The 17,873-nt window shown below is 41.9% G+C and overlaps 1 protein-coding gene across 2 annotated transcripts in view; it reads right to left on the reverse strand.

Annotated features, from left to right (window-relative positions):
* Nucleotides 1-4,726: 4,726 nt before the first annotated feature.
* LOC126457960 (GTP-binding protein drn-1-like) overlaps nt 4,727-17,873 on the reverse strand; it is a 336,213-nt gene continuing 323,066 nt past the window's right edge. For both annotated transcript variants that reach the window (XM_050094712.1, XM_050094721.1), the window contains exons 4-5: nt 16,213-16,515; nt 4,727-6,852 (exon numbers count right to left, since the gene is read on the reverse strand). In XM_050094712.1, the coding sequence (XP_049950669.1) occupies nt 16,213-16,515 (303 nt within the window). In that variant the 3' untranslated portion in view covers nt 4,727-6,852. The remainder of the gene's footprint in view (nt 6,853-16,212; nt 16,516-17,873) is intronic.

Here is a 17,873-nt window from a genome sequence, read left to right on the forward strand (position 1 = left end):
TTCATTAGCGCTTCTGCTAACACAGGGATAAGTTTTGTAGTCATATATCCAAGTGAGCAGTGGTAATATAAAATAAACAGCGAGCTGGGCGAGAAAAAAATGTGCGATCCGCGAAGGAAATGGCGCAGATTATAAGCTAGCAGCACAATTACACAATGACTTTGTTGTGTACGACATAATTAGTATTCGAATAAGCGATTGGCTGGGATCCGATGCAACTCCACTGTTTACGCTTTCGGGTGGGTCATTACCGCAGGATATTCGGCAAAAGTGTGATATTGTATTATTGTTTAATAAAATAGTGTCGTAGCTCCTACAATGTGAATCTATTTTCTCGTTGTTTATTAAACTAAGATTAAACTGTGATTTGCTCATGCATGTTAATCTTGGTAACATAAAGACAGCTATTCCTTACACGTAGAATGTACTCCCCGCGCGTATAATGCACATGACACGCCTGTTCGTTTTATGAAAATGGTACGTGCATGAATTACTATCTTGGAAAAAGTACTGTAAGGCATCGCTAGCGCAATTAGGGGAAGGCATGAAGGCAGTCACTACGGTGAATGCAGTGACTTGAACTCAGTCAAAGGCCAACTGCAGTCGGATTTCATTACTATTCAGTACAGTGTGGACACAAGTAAGACTTACAACGGTGGTTTCCTACAAAATTAGTATGAGACAACAGTTGGTCGTGCCGAGACAGGATGTTTCTATAAAGGAAACAGTCACCAAACACATATAAAAAAATTTCTTTGCTTCGAAGCCTGCAACGCTGATTGCAGACTATAGATCACGAGTCAAGGTAAAATGGTCAAATTCTGACTAGTGGGGCAATTATTTCCTGGTTCCCAACCGGGGGCTCATTTCGACTGTGATTTGACTGCGGCAGCTCTGAAGTGCGGTCCCCATTACAGCTGCTGCCGTCCAGCTCGCTGGAGCTTTCCGACGACATTAATTAAAATCCGCGACGCCTCGGCGCTGCAGGAGCAATATGCTGGCTGCAGCGGCGGCGGCGGGGGCAGCAGCAGCAGGCACCGGCTGGCAACTGTCCGCCGAGACTACCTAACGAACGGGCGGGCGACGAGCCCCCCAGCTACGTGCAGATGAAAACTGCACTGCGGTCCTCCTCACGAGTACAGCTGGTTGCCTACGCTGCGAGAGTGGGGTAGGGTGACACACATGCTCTGTGAACGCTACATTGCAGCATCCACCGGTAGACTTCATCCCCTCGATAAACAACTCACTATCTAGCTCAGTTACATCTCAACTCTTACTAGGCCAATAGTTACTTGTTTTCTAGCAGAATGACGTTTCGTCAGGAAATAGTGATGGATTTTTTAACAACGCTCTTGAGATTTTTTCAGTCAGCCAGCATCGGGCCCCACTGAACGTCATCAGAACATCGAGGGCAGCATCAGAATGGTCCCTAGTAGAATTTTATTCATACTGGCAAAGTATTCTTTTATACTGGCAAATTATTCCTTTTGGACCATCCTTATGCTACTTCCGCTGTTCTGATGATGGCCAAAAGTGACCAATAACGATTAACGGTATAAAACATTCCTGTGATTGCGTCAAAGAAAAAATATGAAGTACCCAACAGTCAGTTTCACTGAGGAACTAGCAATTCACACCAGAAGTACCACTTTTTAAAGAGCTTACCGTCCTGTACAAGCACCTGCCCGCCCACGTGCCTCCTCAAGAATCTCAAACTCCGAAACTACAACTTGGTAATAAAATCCTACATTACGTTTGGCTCCAAGTGCCTCGTAACGATCAAGATGGGCTCTCAAAGGAAAACGGAGATCAAGGAGAGGAAAATCGTGAATACTAGAACACAGTAGAGGAAAAGAAGACATCTACAGGAACCAGGAGGACATCGGCACATGCGTCATGAAAAGACGACGGGTCTTCGACGGACACATTAACTACATGAATCCCGAAAGATTGACAAACAAAATCTTTGTAGTGACAGATAGATGGATCTCCTCCAAGAACAAATGGATGGCATCGGTAGAGCTGAATGTGAAACAGCTGGAGATACCACTGGAGAAAAATAGTTGGGTCAACTATGGTTCTGGCAAGACATCCGACAGGTGGTTTTCTTAAGTCTCCCTCACCAGTAAGAAGACCACAGCGACTAACTGGATGGAGGAGAGAAGACTGGATTACAGGCAGAAAATGAAGGGGTACTGGAAGAAGAACAGAACAAAATCTTTACCGAAGAGTGAATATGATCCTTGTGGTGCAATCTCGCATTTTTAAAATTTTTTCCTGCTTTCGTAAACCAATCATTCATTACAATTACTCCAAGAGTATCTAACTCAACGCTTCAGAAGGAAGGCTAAATGTTCACCATTACGTCAATTTTATTGCAAAGAAAATCAGTTCTGATGTGACGTAACACACACTTAGAGTCGCAACATAAAATTGCTCGAGTTTATCCATCTCTTTTTTTATCAACCCTTTGACTTACATTACCTTTATCACTTTTATTAGTTACATTCCAGTTTCCACGTTTTAGAAGTCATCCGGGAAGACCATTGCTGACACTTGTTGGAAGTCAGAACCACCTCTTGTTTGCAGTGACATAATTTCGCAAAGCCTACTATGAGAGCACTGCTATATTCACTTTGAGACACTTACCTCAAATAGCAATTGAGGTACCATCACCGATGGTACCTCAACACAGGTAATTTGTTTCATCCAACAGACAATGTCTTAATTCAAACATTCAAGGTTTTCATGACATTTTGTCTTAGTCGCTGGCAAATCTGCCAGTCTGTATGGCCAAGTTCCATTATAATTTTCATCAAAACATTTTTTTTCAAATCTGCATTGGACGTCTTCAGACGTGCTTCTAGTTTCGTTGGATGGACTCAATGGAAGCAGAAGCATCACTCAGGAAGGCTAACGAAGGTCTAGAAAAAAAACTTAGAAACAAAAGTATCATGAACCATTCCTGACCACGCAGAGGAAACACTAGACGTTTTAATTAAACTTAGCTAATGAAAGCATCGATAAAAGTGCTTTTCCTTAGCTAAATTCAAGTCTAGATTTGAAACACATTAATAAAATGAATGTGTGTAACGTTTTTATGTGCAGATATTTTTTTTATATGTGGTACCTTAATATGTACACACTTCCGTGTCGAACAGTCATCCAAGAAAAACGTCAAAAACTTTATGAGCTGAAGCTTCCTCTGCGGTCGTAACTACCAAGTGGACTGCATCTGTCTGTATGGAGTAACACTTTCGCTTCCATGTATCACACTTCAAAAACTGACCTGCTACGCAGGGAAAATGAACATTAATGACTTGTTCTTGCTACATGTAATTGAACGTACTAATCAAACCAAAAACATTGCACTCCAAATAGATATTAACTATTATTCTGCAAACGAAGAAAAAAATACGGACAAAACTACACTAAAATGTACAAACAACAAACATAATGCTGCATGTTTGTGATTTTTAACTTTAAAGTCAGCTAAAACGTTATATGAAGCTGAAGCTGTTGTTCTGCAACCTCAGGCAAATAAATGACCAGAAGATAAGTGTATCCACTAGAGTTGTGGATCTGGAATTTACTAATGGGACTCAAATTTCACACCAGATTAGTACACGAAGGTAGATCGAACTACTTCGACATGCTTTAATGCGAGAAATAGTTGGAGGAACCACCTTTGCAGAAAAATCTCATATACATTCATGACTGAAATAACTGTTTATCATTTCAGCGTATGAAATGCCCGTTGTCCGTGACCTGATGTCGGATGAACACCTTAGCTAGGACATAGCTCTGGTCTTTCTGGTGTGAGAAAACACCCCACAAATGCTTCCCAAAGCAGGTTTGCCGCGAAGAAAACACACACACACACACACACACACACACACACACACACACACACACACACACACAAAATGTTTATTTTTTACAATATTCTTCCGAACTTGACAAGAAAGACAGTCGACGGTATGGGCTTGACCGTCGTAGGTTTTTGGAGCGCGAACGATGTAAAATATACTCATTCATTCTTCGAACTTGGAAATCCTGAACCCCTACACTATGTGTGTTTTTAATGTGGAGTATCATAAAACAGAGGTTTCGTTATGATGGGGAAATTAGTTAGTGGTTTACTTCAGAGAACTAACCATAACGAAACAGCGGTTTTTTATTTATTTTAATGGACGCTAAATTAAAATACCTACGGGCAGATATAAGCAAAGTAATTCATTTTACCAGTTAATGTTTCTATCGACATCCACCTTACGCAGAAGTGTTCTGTATAGAAAATAAAGCAAAAAACGGGCCATGTTAAGCTGCTAAGTCTGAGTGACATGCCTCGAAACGCTACATAAACATAGGGCAGCAACTTGCTTCGGAGATTTATGTGCTTATTTTATGGGAAATTTACTAATCGTTGACACTGGAAACAAAATCTATAAGATAGTCCTCTCTAATTTCCCAAGGAATATTTTATGCTGAAATAATTTCGTAGAATATCGTAGTCCTCATTTTATTTTGTCACTTAATGCCACGTTTTATCCATAAAACGTTTGCTAGGTTCCTGCATAATATTAACTTTGATGGCTTCATTTTTTGAAAATAATTTTATTTATACATTTCTGTGGCGTAAGTTCTCCAATAAGGACGCAGCCTTTTTTAACATGAGCAGAAAACTTGAAACACAGCAATAAAGTTGCTTTTGAAAACTGGAAGTTATCTGCAGCGTGTTTGCATTTTTATGAATACCACAGATACACGTATTCTTCATGCGCGTGTCATCGATATTCCAATGCAGTGCGTCAAAGCAACTGCATCTGGAATATGGTGCGACCTGGAGCCCTTGAGAAGTGCAACTGTTACTGTAATAACATTCAGTTTTTTTCGAACCTTTATGTTTTAACAGAACACAAGGTGAGTTGTTCAGCCTTTTGCTTTATTGACACAACATTAGAGATGGCTGATACCTCTTAAGACCATCTGTCACATATATAAAGAAATCTTACATTAAATTTCCACTGTAAATTACTTTCGAAACTGCCAAGAAACGATGCCACACGAAGAGATGATGCTTTATAGAACCCTGAAATAAACATATCTATACATATTATCTCACAGATTTGGATGTACATTAAAATGCTAAAAATATGGTAGGACTGATCCTAATATTGACCAAGAATATAATCTTAGATTTAATAGTCTTATAAATAGTTTACAGTAAAATTTGATTAGTAATTGGTGTTTTGAAGTGGTCGTTATACATTATACGAGTACATTAACAGACTGTAGTATCAGCTTTTAGTAACCAACTGTTGACTTACATCTCTGCCACATCCTACACTCAACAGCATTTCATGCGACTTAGTCTTTGATAATTACAGTCGACTGCGGCCTTCACTGTAATGAATTCGGATGGATTTTACTGGCTATAATATGAATACCCCAGAAAATACTTGGTTTCACAGATATTGACATTCGATAGAAGAGACATTAAATATCAGTTTACACAATTAGTCTAAAAATAAGTATCATACGGTAAGACAATTTTCTTAAAATTTAAAAATTGGAACACTGAGATGTGAGACAGTGATTGCATGGATGTTCCACTTTCAAACATTGAGAAACAGTTGTGGTGTCGTATTTATTTACAGCTTCCAAATGTACGGCAGAGCTAACGCTCGTCTTTGAGTTATCTGCATTACCTGAGACATAACGTAGCTTAAAATAATCAAGGCAATTCCGCTTAGTGCAGGTTGCAGTGCCTTCTGAAGAAGATTCAGCATTATTTCTTAATTATTATCCAGTATGAACTGTCATTTCTTAACGAATCTGCCTATGCTTCTTTTCAAACGTTTTTACGATGACAGAATTTTGAAAGTGGTTTCAAATCATATATACGCCACAGTTGATTATCGACGAACATCGCTAATGTTACTTTGACAGGTAAATGAATACGGTTTGGTAATATGTGTTGCTCTAATCGCGGTTTCTCCATTATCGAAAGCAAATTTACTTGTATTGCAAGCTAATCGAAGAAAAAATATAATAATGATGAGGGACATAATAAATGCTCATATCCTTTTACACGTAAGTGTACCTTTGAAGGACGGGTATTTTTTTTTATTCTCTAAATTTCAGAAGGAAATATGTACGAGTTTGGTAACGTTTCTTCCTGTACTATTCGGTAAATCATTCCTTAGCTCCAGTATTAAGGATATGTGGACTCGAGCAGAAGCTTTTTGTGTTGCAGTATTCCAAGTATTACGGTGCAGGTGAGGTAATAAGGAGCGGACAGAACACTGAAACACAAGCGATCTCTTGAACACTAACAGACACAGCCTATGAGCAATACGAATAAAGCAAATTTATCAGTCGTTATCAAGAATAAATAAAAACGTTCTTACGAGGAAGATGCCATGTGAATGACATGATTCTCCACGATGAAAACCACCTGTGTTAAACATGAGTCTGCTGCGATGCAGCTGTTTCAGTATTACCTTTTATTGTCGACTCTTTCTAAAGGGTGTGGGACAACCGCAAGGAATATTGTAGTTGGGGCATGTTACAACGAAAGGAGCTTTTGCTGTAACGCAGACTGTATAGCATCTCTCATCTTACAACAGTAGAAAAAAAGGTAGAATTTCATTTTTGCCTTCACCGACATCTGCGTACGTGTGGGTAATTTCTTAATGTAACCAAGAAGTCGCTGTCACACATCTCCGCCGATGAAAATATTTACACGTGTAGGCGCATAACGAGGACAACCATGACAGCAGTGTCTTATGCGGGGCTCACACCGACAGGCAGAAGACGCTACGGTGTTCTACTCCCGTATTGCGGATTCTGAAACATGAAAATAGGCAAGCGTTGTGTACTCTTGAGCTGCTAATCTTTTTCTGAGTAAAAAACTTATCAGCTAGCAATAAAAGAATGACAACATGCAAATCATTTTAAAGATAATGCAGCTATGAGCATAACACATGGAAGTACACGTATTAGTTATGAGTTATTGAGACGAAAAATGTTTACAAATAACAGTTTTCGACAGAGTAATTTCGGACATTTAATTCATTACATCTAAATTATTAATATAAGAAATTATAGTGATACACTCATTTTCTTTAAATTACACTACTGGCCATTAAAATTGCTACACCAAGAAGAAATGCAGATGATAAACGGGTATTCATTGGACAAATATATTATACTAGAACTGACTTCTGATTACATTTTCATGCAATTTGGGTGCATAGATCCTGAGAAATCAGTACCCAGAACAACCACCTCTGGCCGTAATAACGGCCTTGATACGCCTGGGCATTGAGTCAGAGCTTGGATGGCGTGTACAGGTACAGCTGCCCATGCAGCTTCAACACGATACCACAGTTCATCAAGAGTAGTGACTGGCGTATTGTGACGAGCCGGTTGCTCGGCCACCATTGAGACGTTTTCAATTAGTGAAAGATCTGGAGAATGTGCTGGCCTTCTGTATCCAGAAAGGCCCGTACAGGACCTGCAACATGCGGTCGTGCATTATCCTGCTGATATGTAGGGTTTCGCAGGAATCGAATGAAGGGTAGAGTCACGGGTCGTAACACATCTAAAATGTAACGTCCACTGTTCAAAGTGCCGTCAATGTGAACAAGAGGTGACCGAGACGTGTAACCAATGGCACCCCATATCATGTGGCTGCGTGATAAGCCAGTATGGCGATGACGAATACACGCTTCCAATGTGCGTTCACGGCGATGTCGCCAAACACGGATGCCACCATCATGGTGCTGTAAACAGAACCTGGATTCATCAGAAAAAATGACATTTTGCCATTCGTGCACCCAGGTCGTCGTTGAGTACACCATCGCAGGCGCTAATGTCTGTGATGGAGCGTCAAGGGTAACCGCAGCCATGGTCTCCGAGCTGATAGTCCACGCTGCTGCAAATGTCGTCGAACTGTTCGAGCAGATGGTTGTTGTTTTGCACACGTCCCCATTTGTTGACTCAGGGATCGAGACGTGGCTGCACATTCCGTTACTGCCATGCGGATAAGATGCCTGTCACCTCGACTACCAGTGGTACGAGGCCGTTGGGATCCAGCACGGCGTTCCGTATTACCCTCCTGAACCCACCGATTCCATTTTCTGCTAACTCATTGGATCTCGACCAACGCGAGCAGCAGGGTCGCGATACGATATACCGCAATCGCGGTAGGCTACAATCCGACCTTCATCAAAGTCAGAAACGTGATGGTACTCATTTCTTCTCCTTACACGAGGCATCACAACACCGTTTCACCAGGCAACGCCGGTCAACTGTTCTTTGTATAGGAGAAATCAGTTGGAAACTTTCCTCATGTCATCACGTTGTAGGTGTCGCCACCGGCGCCAATCTTGTGTGAATGCTCTGAAAAGCTAATCATTTGCATATCACAGCATCTTCTTCCTGTCGGTTGAATTTCGCGTCTGTAGTACGTCATCTTCGTGGTGTAGCAATTTTAATGGCCAGTAGAGTACTTTTCTCAACGAAATATTATATCGATTACTTATCATTGTCACTTATAGCTTTTTCCAGTTAAGATTGGACTATTACCGTAATATTCACTGTTATTAGACTTGTAACGGGAAATTTTGCAGAACTGAAGGAAATGAAACAGAAAGTCTAAGATTAGGAAATGCAACTTTCTATCCATAGGCGATGTGCTCTGTTCTATTCATAGGAGGATACAATCAGTACCAGTTTAGAGCCAAACATGTAATGCAGGGATGGATATATATCCACAGGAGTTTTCAATATAAACGGTTCCTAGTTTACTCTGAATAGAGTGAGTGTCATAGGAGCAGTGTGGATATATATTTACTGGTGAACACACAATATCGCTTTTGTTGCAGCCCTGATTATTAAAATTATGACGAAGCTTTTACTGCCCCTATCAAAAGTGTACTGCCGTTGATGTCCTGGGAAAAACAGAAGAAATATAAATAAAATGTGGTAAGTCTTCCAAGAGATAAGTATTTCAGACCTTTATGAGCTAAATCCATTAATCTATTTCAGAGAAAATTTGTGGTTCCACTTCTTAATTAAACAGCTGCAAGATACTCTTCTCTTTCTGACTTTGGACAACTTCACACTTAGGACAATGGCGTTTTCAGGAGGCCTTTTTTTTAACAGTTTCTGTTCCAGGATTACCCACGGAACTTTCTACCACCTTTACGAACACCACCTTATCTGTGTTGTTGCTATCTCGACTCGATGGCAATGAAGAAACGAGTGAAAGGGCGACAGAGATATCTGCTCCAGGAAGAGTCATAGCAGCAGTAACACGAACCGACAACTGGCATCTGGTTCCAGGATAAACTGCTAGTTTCGATGCGTAGGTTGTTTATGTATTAATCGTTTAGCAAAAAAATTGGTTCACATGGCTCTAAGCTCTCTGAGACTTAACATCTGAGGTCATCATTCCCCTAGACTTAGAACTACTTAAACCTAACTAAGGACATCACACTCATCCATGCCCGAGACAGGATTCGAACCTGCGACCGTAGCGGCAGCGTGGTTCTGGACTGAAGTGCCTAGAATAGCTCGGCCATAGCGGCCGGCATCATTTAGCACAAACAATTAGATATATGTGGCGTATTGGACACTTAAATTAGTAAAAATAAGCTATAAAAAGAGGCAATAAAAAGGAATAATAAAGGGAGCTGTAAACCGAGCAGTTGAACGACCTTTAGAATCAGCAACATGTAAAATTATCATAATGAACATTAAAATAGGTAATTAAAGAACAGTAAAATCAAAAATAAGTTTAGAATAAATTTGATAGTGGCTTACGAAAGATGGACTGCAAAGTCTAAGCCACCCAGCCAGGAAATTTCAGTATGTTTAAGTTCATACAGATCTGTTATTGATCCTGGGTGGACGGTGAAATTATAGTCTCTCACAATATTGTCCATTGTCAAGCGCACAGCCCCACATTCGCGTTGAGGACTTGAGATTTTCCCCATTTGCATAGAATGTAATATAACTCCATGTAATGTTCGAATTATGTGAAGAGCTTTGCATTGCTGTCGATGTAGTTCAAAACCAGTGGGCCTTCGCATGGAATGGTAAATGGGACAGTGAAGCGAGGAATTACACGCGCTCCAGTCTTTCCGTTGTTGCGCAATGAGGTACTGTAGAAGTCTGTGTCTAGCAGGCGAACCAGAAGACGGCAGCTCACAGGGAGGCAGAGAAGCGGTCTTCTGCGTGCCAAGAAGAACCAGCACCTACTTGCTCCAATAGCTGATGTTTGCATCTCGGTGGTTAAGTGATCAAATACAGTGAACAAAGCAAACAAAAAGCGCTTAAACGAGTATATTGGTTAACGATCAATATTATGCAAAGAATATCCAAGTTTATAGTGCAAAGGTATCGTGTGATGGCACGCTGGACATTGCGAATGTGTTCTGTAAAGGCGAGAGCTATTTTGATTTTGTTATTACACGCCGTGGACGTGTATATGTTATCTAGTAAAGGTGATACTGTCTTCTTATTTTATGAATGAGACTGATTCGGTTTATGCCATGTGTACAAAGACGCTATGTGTGAGTGAATTATTTTCAGGTTTGTTATACAGACAGGTGAAGGCAAAAAATAAACCGTTCTGACGTTACGGTTGATAAAGGAGGCAAGCGCGGAGAATAATCAGGACACGTTCATAGGATTACTCGACCTGGAAAAAGTGTTAGACAATGTAAAGTAGTGTAAGACGTTAGAAATTTTGGTAAAAACAGGAATAAGCTGTAGGGAAAGAGGAGTAATATACAATACATACAAAGACCAAGACGGAACAATAAGATTGGAAGGCCAAGACAGAAGAGCTCGGATTACTAAGGTTATGTGACATGGTTACAGTTTTTCGCCCCTACTATTCAATCTGTACACCGGAGAAGCAATGACGAAAATAAAAGAAATGTGCAAGAGCGGTTTCAGGGCGAAAGGGAATTAATGATAAGATTCACTCATGAGATTGCTGTCCTCAGTGAAAATGGGGGAGAATTACAGGGTCTGTTGAATGAAATGAGCAGTATAATAAGTAAAGGATATGGACTGAAAGCAAACCGAGGAAATACGAAAGTAAGGAGAAGCAGCAGAAATGAGGGAAGCGAGAAGCTTAACGTCAGGATTGGTGATCACGAAGTAGATGAAGTTACGGAATTCTCCTACCTTGGCAGTAAAATAACCAGTGACAGACGGAGCAGGGGGGCATTAAAAGCAGATTAGCACCGGAAATCGAGAAGTTTACGATTATGTATGCTGGGGAAAAGCTGATTTTGATTCTGTGTCATTGTGTTGAAGGCGTTTGTAATTCTTACCCTCCTGTTCGAGTCCTGCTGTCAAGTATTATATCGGACTGTTATTAAATTCTCTTCATTGTTATTGTTCTCTTTTGCGTTTAATAAATTAGTAGTTAAATTGAGCCCACAGTGCACAAACCCCCATCCCGACCTCACCTCATCCACATCCTACACCAAAAAGCCCTTCTTGCGGAGCGCAGGTGGGGCAATGTTTCTCAACACCTGCAATCATCCTAGGGTTGAACATTTTGTGCATCCACTGAAGATATGCATCATGCTGTGTAGTTTTCCATCTAGTTTCCTTATATGGCTGCTGTTCGCCCACACAGAGGAACAGTATTCTGCTACAGGTTACATGAGTCCTAGGGTATACAGCGTGCCCGTGTGTATTTGTCGCGAACATTTTTGTGTTTGTTACGAATTAATGGACTGAGTGACTTCAATAAAAGAAACTGTTATGGTTAATTTTACGAAATGTTACTCTGTAGAAAACCAGTGACAATAGACAAGTGAAACAATATGCTACGAAAAAGTATACTTATGTCTGTGACTCTTACAATTTATTATGTATATATAAGCGCCATTGTGATAGCGTCTCTCTCCTTGACATTCTCTCTCTGGAGCTGTTTCTCTGACTCTGTTGTTGTTATCAGATCGTTCTGCATCTTCCAGGTCAATACGACTGTTATTAATTGTGTAATAGATTTTAACTTAAACTGTAATGTAATGGTTTCATTTTGTGGTTGTAATCGCCACGCGTCAGATAACAAAGCATTTACAGCAATTCTAGTATGCTGGCAGTCGATACAATATAGCATCGCAGGAGCTACAAGACAGCCGCCGATACACGGCAGCTTTGAATTTCAGTAATTTTCTTTGCAGTCGCTCAAATGCTGGAGCAGCTAGTATAACATTTCTATTTCACAGGAACATGCGGACCTGGAGGAGATTTTATTTACATCGAAACTAGTAGGTGTGCAACAATTGATTGATTTTTCTGCTCACTTGTCTGCGAACCAACGAAGTCGTAGTTTTAAGTCATAAAGGAAAGGTGTGGAATTATGCACTGTTAAACCGGTATAGTGAAAAATATTTACAACGGTAGTGTAGTAAAGTTGATTTTGCGGTGCGAAATTAGGTCTTTGCGTAGACGTAGTTACGGACTCCAACTGTCACAAGAGTGTCTTTTTCTTCGTCATTTACGCCACGCAATCAGAATAATTAAATGTCAGGCTCAATGGATGATTATTATAACAAATGTAATTTACGTCGCAAACGAAAGTGCTAGACTCAGAAACCGTGCAATATTTTACGAGTTAATTTCCAAACAATACTGGGATTTATGCAAAGAAAACAAAAAAAAATGTTTTCAAATATGAGACTCCACAAAACTGGCGCCCTACACTTGTGGGACCACATATACTACGTGATCAAAAGTATCCGGATACCCCCAAAAACATACATTTTTCATATTAGGTGCATTGTGTTGACACCTACTGCCAGGTACTCCACATCAGCGACCTCAGTAGTCATTACACATCGTGAGAGAACAGAATGGGGCGCTCCGCGGAAGTCACGGACTTCGAACGTGGTCAGGTGATTGGGTGTCATTTATGTCATACGTCTGTACTCGGGATTTCTACGCTCCTAAGCATCCATAGATCTACTGTATCCGATTTGATAGTGAAGCGTACAGGCCGACTTCGTCTGTTGACTGACAGAGACCGCCGACAGTTGAACAGGGTCGTAATGTGTAATAGACAGATATCTATCTAGGCAATCACACATGAATTCCAAACTGCATCAAGGATCCACTGCAAGTATTATGACAGGCGGGAGGAGAGAAAACTTGGATTTCATGGTCGAGCGGCTGCTCATAAGCCACACATCATGCCGGTAGATGCCACACGACGCCTCGCTTGATGTAAGGAGCCTAAACATTGGGCGATTGAACAGTGTTGTGTGGAGTGACGAATGACGGTACGCAATGTGGCGATCCGATGGCAGGCGTGGGTGTTGCGAGTGTCCGATGAACGTTATCTGCCAGTGTGTGTAATGCGATGGTGTTATGGAGTGGTTGTGTTTTTCATGGAAGGGGCTTGAACCACTTGCCCCTTGTTGTTTTGCGTGGCACTATCGCAGCAGAGACCTACATTGATGTTTTAAGCACATTCTTGCTTCCCACTGTTGAAGAGCAATTCGGGGATGGCGATTGCATCTTTCAACACGATCGAGCACCTATTCATAACGCACGGCCTGTGGCGGAGTGGTTACACGACAATTGCATCCCTGTAGTGGACTGGCCTGCACAGAGTCCTGACCTGAGTCCTATAGAACACCTTTGGGATGTTTTGGAACGACGAATTCGTGCCACGCCTCACCGACCGACATCGATAACTCTCCTCAGTGCAGCTCTCAGTGAAGAATGGGCTGCCATTCCCCAAGAAACCTTCCAGCACCTGACTTGACGTATACCTGCGAGAGTGGAAGCTGTCATCAAGGATAAGGGGGGAGGGGGGGCAAGACCATACTGAATTCCAGCATTACCGATGGAGGGCGCCACGAACTTGTAAGTCGTTTTCAGCCAGGTGTCCGGATAGTTTATATACTGTTGCGACTGATATTAATTATATGTACGTTCTTTTTTCATGAAATATGTACGATATTGATCACGAGAAGCCGCAAAATAACTATAATGCTATACAAGGATTTCAGATTGATCGTTAACAGGGAAGGGTGGCAGTATAGAATTTCCTGTGTCGAGTAATATGTAAAGTGAACGTACAAATGATTAATTTCTAGTGTTGGTAGTATTGCTCGTGGCTGTGCAGCGCCGAACATTGTGTGTTGTTGCTTCTTGTGTGGAGATTTGGCGTTTTTTGTACCAAACACGTGCTGTATTTTGTGCGACGATTTATAGTTAGGCCAAGGAAACAGATAGAACAGAAAGCTAGCCAAGGCTCGTCTGCACCAGAAACAGTGCAAGACACTGAAGCAGATAACCTAACAGGACATACTAAAGATGGTTCTCGGCAAGGTTCCGTGACAATTAGTGTAGCCTACTTTTTGCACCATCTGTAACAGAAAACTCCTACGTAAGTTAGAAGGAAGTGACAAAGAACGAGATCGCTTGCAAAGAGAACGCGAGAGAGAACTTGATAACGTGTTGGAAGAATAATTAGCCGAACGTGGAAAAGAACCCTATCGCTTACGAGCAGAACATGAGATAAGGCTTGGTAGGAAATTATTCGCCGAAATGAAAGATATAAAGGATGCATTTGCAGAATTATAAAGGGCAGTCAACGATGTACCAGATTGGTGCAGTCCTTTTCCCCGCAGCTAGAATCTTAACAAGCCGGACGCTTGGCTGTAGAGGAAGAAGTAGCGTCACTAACTGAACGGTTTAATAATCCTACAGTAGATGCAAACAAAAAGACGAACAAAAATTTGCTGAGAATGTAAAGAATAGAGAATCTGAGTTCAATGGCCAAATGGCCAAATAGCAAACATAACGAGATCACCGAACGGTTAGAAACTCAAGCAAAACTGCAATACAATGCCTAACAAGCGAAATCCGAAGCAACAATGCTGGCAACAGAGGTTCCGCTTCAGTTGAGTCAGAGGTCAGACATAACAGCGCAAAAAAAAGAAAGAAACATAGCAACTCGCTCTGGCAGCAAAGTGGTACAGAGTGATTTGACACGAATCGCAGTCCAGTAGACATATTGTAAACTGTGGTATGACATGTGAAAATACGTACGGTAATGAGAGCAGTTTTCTGTGCGTATTCTAGTAGCAATGCACATGCACATCGAAAAGTCACAGCGCAATAAATAAACAACATCCATCAGTTGCGGGTGGCAGTGCCTACGGTTTCTGACTTATTGCTTGAAGAAAGCTTGATTAAACATAGGCAGCTTGAACCATATACTGATGAAAAGGAATCTATTCACCTGGTTGTGTTCATTTGAGGTTTTTAAAATATATTACCTAGTGTCTGGAGTGAGAAGCATAAAATGCAATTTATTTTGTCTCACATTCAATTCAAGTGGCAGAGTCTTGCGACACAAAACAACAATTCTAAGAAGCATTTGTAGCGAAATTATGGTAAATCAGTGAGCAAGAGCGTTTACGCACAAAAATCTACAGCCCAGAATTATATAACTAAAAACATGGTTCTTTGAGGAAGTATGTTGAAAGGTATATAAATAAAATAAAAATATAGAAAAATTGTATCACCAAATTTTAATCCTGGATGGTTGATGCCAGTAGGAACCAAAATTACTTATGTTGTGTAGGTCGACAACGCACCATTTTTAAACTACGGAAAGTTGCCGCCAAGCCTTCCGCTCTGGGGCCTTGGGGTGAATCCGCCGGGGGTGCCGTCACATCCATTGTAGTTTCATGATAAGATGTACCGAGAACAAACCCGCCAACAGCTGTGAGTTCGAGTGCAGGAAGTCTGTTACAAATTGCGTTAGATCTGAGAATTGCCTTTTTTGTGGCTTATAATTCACACCCAGTCTTCGTCTTAATTCATGTAGAAAATACAGCCTTTTGAGCTCGGATGAATCATTTTGAAATAGCTCGTTTATCTGTCTGTACGAGCTGTCATTACAAGAGACGCATCATCCAATAACACTGAAAAGCTTCTGTCTATTGAAAAGAGGAGTAGGCGTTAGCGAACCTTCGACGACCAGGTCGTTGAAGAAATAATATTAGGGAAGATATCGCACGTTTCCGTTTCAGAGGAACAGTGTTGGAATTCGGTTTAAGAGATTTAGTGATTTGATGGGAAACCAAGTTGAAAAGGGCTGTCCTCTGGGATACATGTGCAGAGATTAATCACTGAACCACGTCGCTCGGTACGTACCTATGAGAGAACGCAGGAGTTCCTCTTGGCGTGCTTCTCGCGCAGCTCCTGCAGGTGCTGCAGCTGCTGGGGAGACGGGATGTGCGAGGAGGCGCTGGCGCCAGGCCCCTCGGAGATGGAGTGGCGCGCCAGCGACAGCTTGCGCCGCCGCCGCAGCGCCGGGCTCAGGTTGTACTTCACCTTGGCCTGCGCCAGCAGCTCCTTGAACACCTCCGTCACGTTCACGTCGTCTTTGGCCGACGCCTCCACGAAGCCGTTCTCCCAGTCCACCGTCACCACAGACTCTGTCGTCTCCAGCTCCACCTGTTGTGCAAAAAGATAAAGACAATGTCATGTTTAGAACGCCAGAAAAATTTACGGTGTGCCAAATGTAGTGCGTGAACAAAAGCTACTATATGTTCGAAGGGTTGACAGGGTGGATTGACACTAATAAGCAACGATGAAGGGACACACCACGAATGACTTATCCGAATAGGCCAGAAATCGGTAGAAGTGATGTACACGTACAGACAAGCAAAGGATTACATTTCAGGAAAATTTCATGACTGATTGAATAGAAAGAGCTTCATAAAACCAACAAGCAAATAACAGGTTGGTCGACCTCTACCCCTTACGTAAGCAGTTATTTGGCTTGTTGTTAATTGAGAGGTTCAAATGGCTCTGAGCATTATGGGACTTAACATCTATGGTCATCAGTCCCCTAGAACTTAGAACTACTTAAACCTAACCAACCTAAGGACAGCACACAACACCCAGTCATCACGAGGCAGAGAAAATCCCTGACCCTGCTGGGAATCGAACCCGGGAACCCGGGTGCGGGAAGCGAGAACGCTACCGCATGACCACGAGCTGCGGACTTGATTGAGAGAGCTGTTGTATACCCTCCTGAGTGATATTGGGTCAAATTCTGTGCAATTGGGGCGTTAGATTGTCAAAAATACGAGCTACTGTGAGGGCCTTGTCTATAATTTTCCGAACGTTGTCAGTGGGGAGAGACCTTATTAGCCAAGGTATGGTTTGGCAAGCACGAAGGCAGCCGGTAGAAATTCTCGGCGAGTGGAGATGGGTGTAATCTTGGTGAAATGTAAGCCGAGGTTGGATTACCGTAAAGAGCAATAATACGAGGCGTAGAATATCGTCGACGTACTGCTGTACTGTAAGTGTGCCACCGAGGACGACCATAGAGGTCCTACTATGAAAAGAATTGGCGTCCCAGAGCATCACTCCTGGTTGCCGTATCATATGACGAGTCGTAGTCAATGTGTGGTTTGTCGGTGAGTAGATGATAGTCTGTTGGATGGGATCAGTGCAGTAAGAAGCGTGGACAGAACGGCGGAAGCGAGCTATCGTGTTTGGAGGTGTCCATGACTACACTGTGCGTGAAGTTGGCAAATTTGTTGTATCAACGACGACTGTCGAGAGTGTCTGAAATGAATGGTGTAGCACTCCCAGACCTCTAACGCGGCATAAGAAAAATAGTCGTAAATAGTCTGTAACCGACAGGGACCAGAGAGAATTCACCGCTTGTCAATGACAACCGGCTTCAACTCGGTCAGAAATTGCTACTACCTGGGAATGCAGGTCCATCTCATCCAGTTTCTGAGCAAAAATTGCAAAAGGAACAGCATGAAACTGATCTGTAGACTACAGCATCATCGGCA

Source organism: Schistocerca serialis, chromosome 1 (assembly GCF_023864345.2).
Source record: "Schistocerca serialis cubense isolate TAMUIC-IGC-003099 chromosome 1, iqSchSeri2.2, whole genome shotgun sequence".
In the NCBI taxonomy this organism is placed as follows: domain Eukaryota; kingdom Metazoa; phylum Arthropoda; class Insecta; order Orthoptera; family Acrididae; genus Schistocerca; species Schistocerca serialis.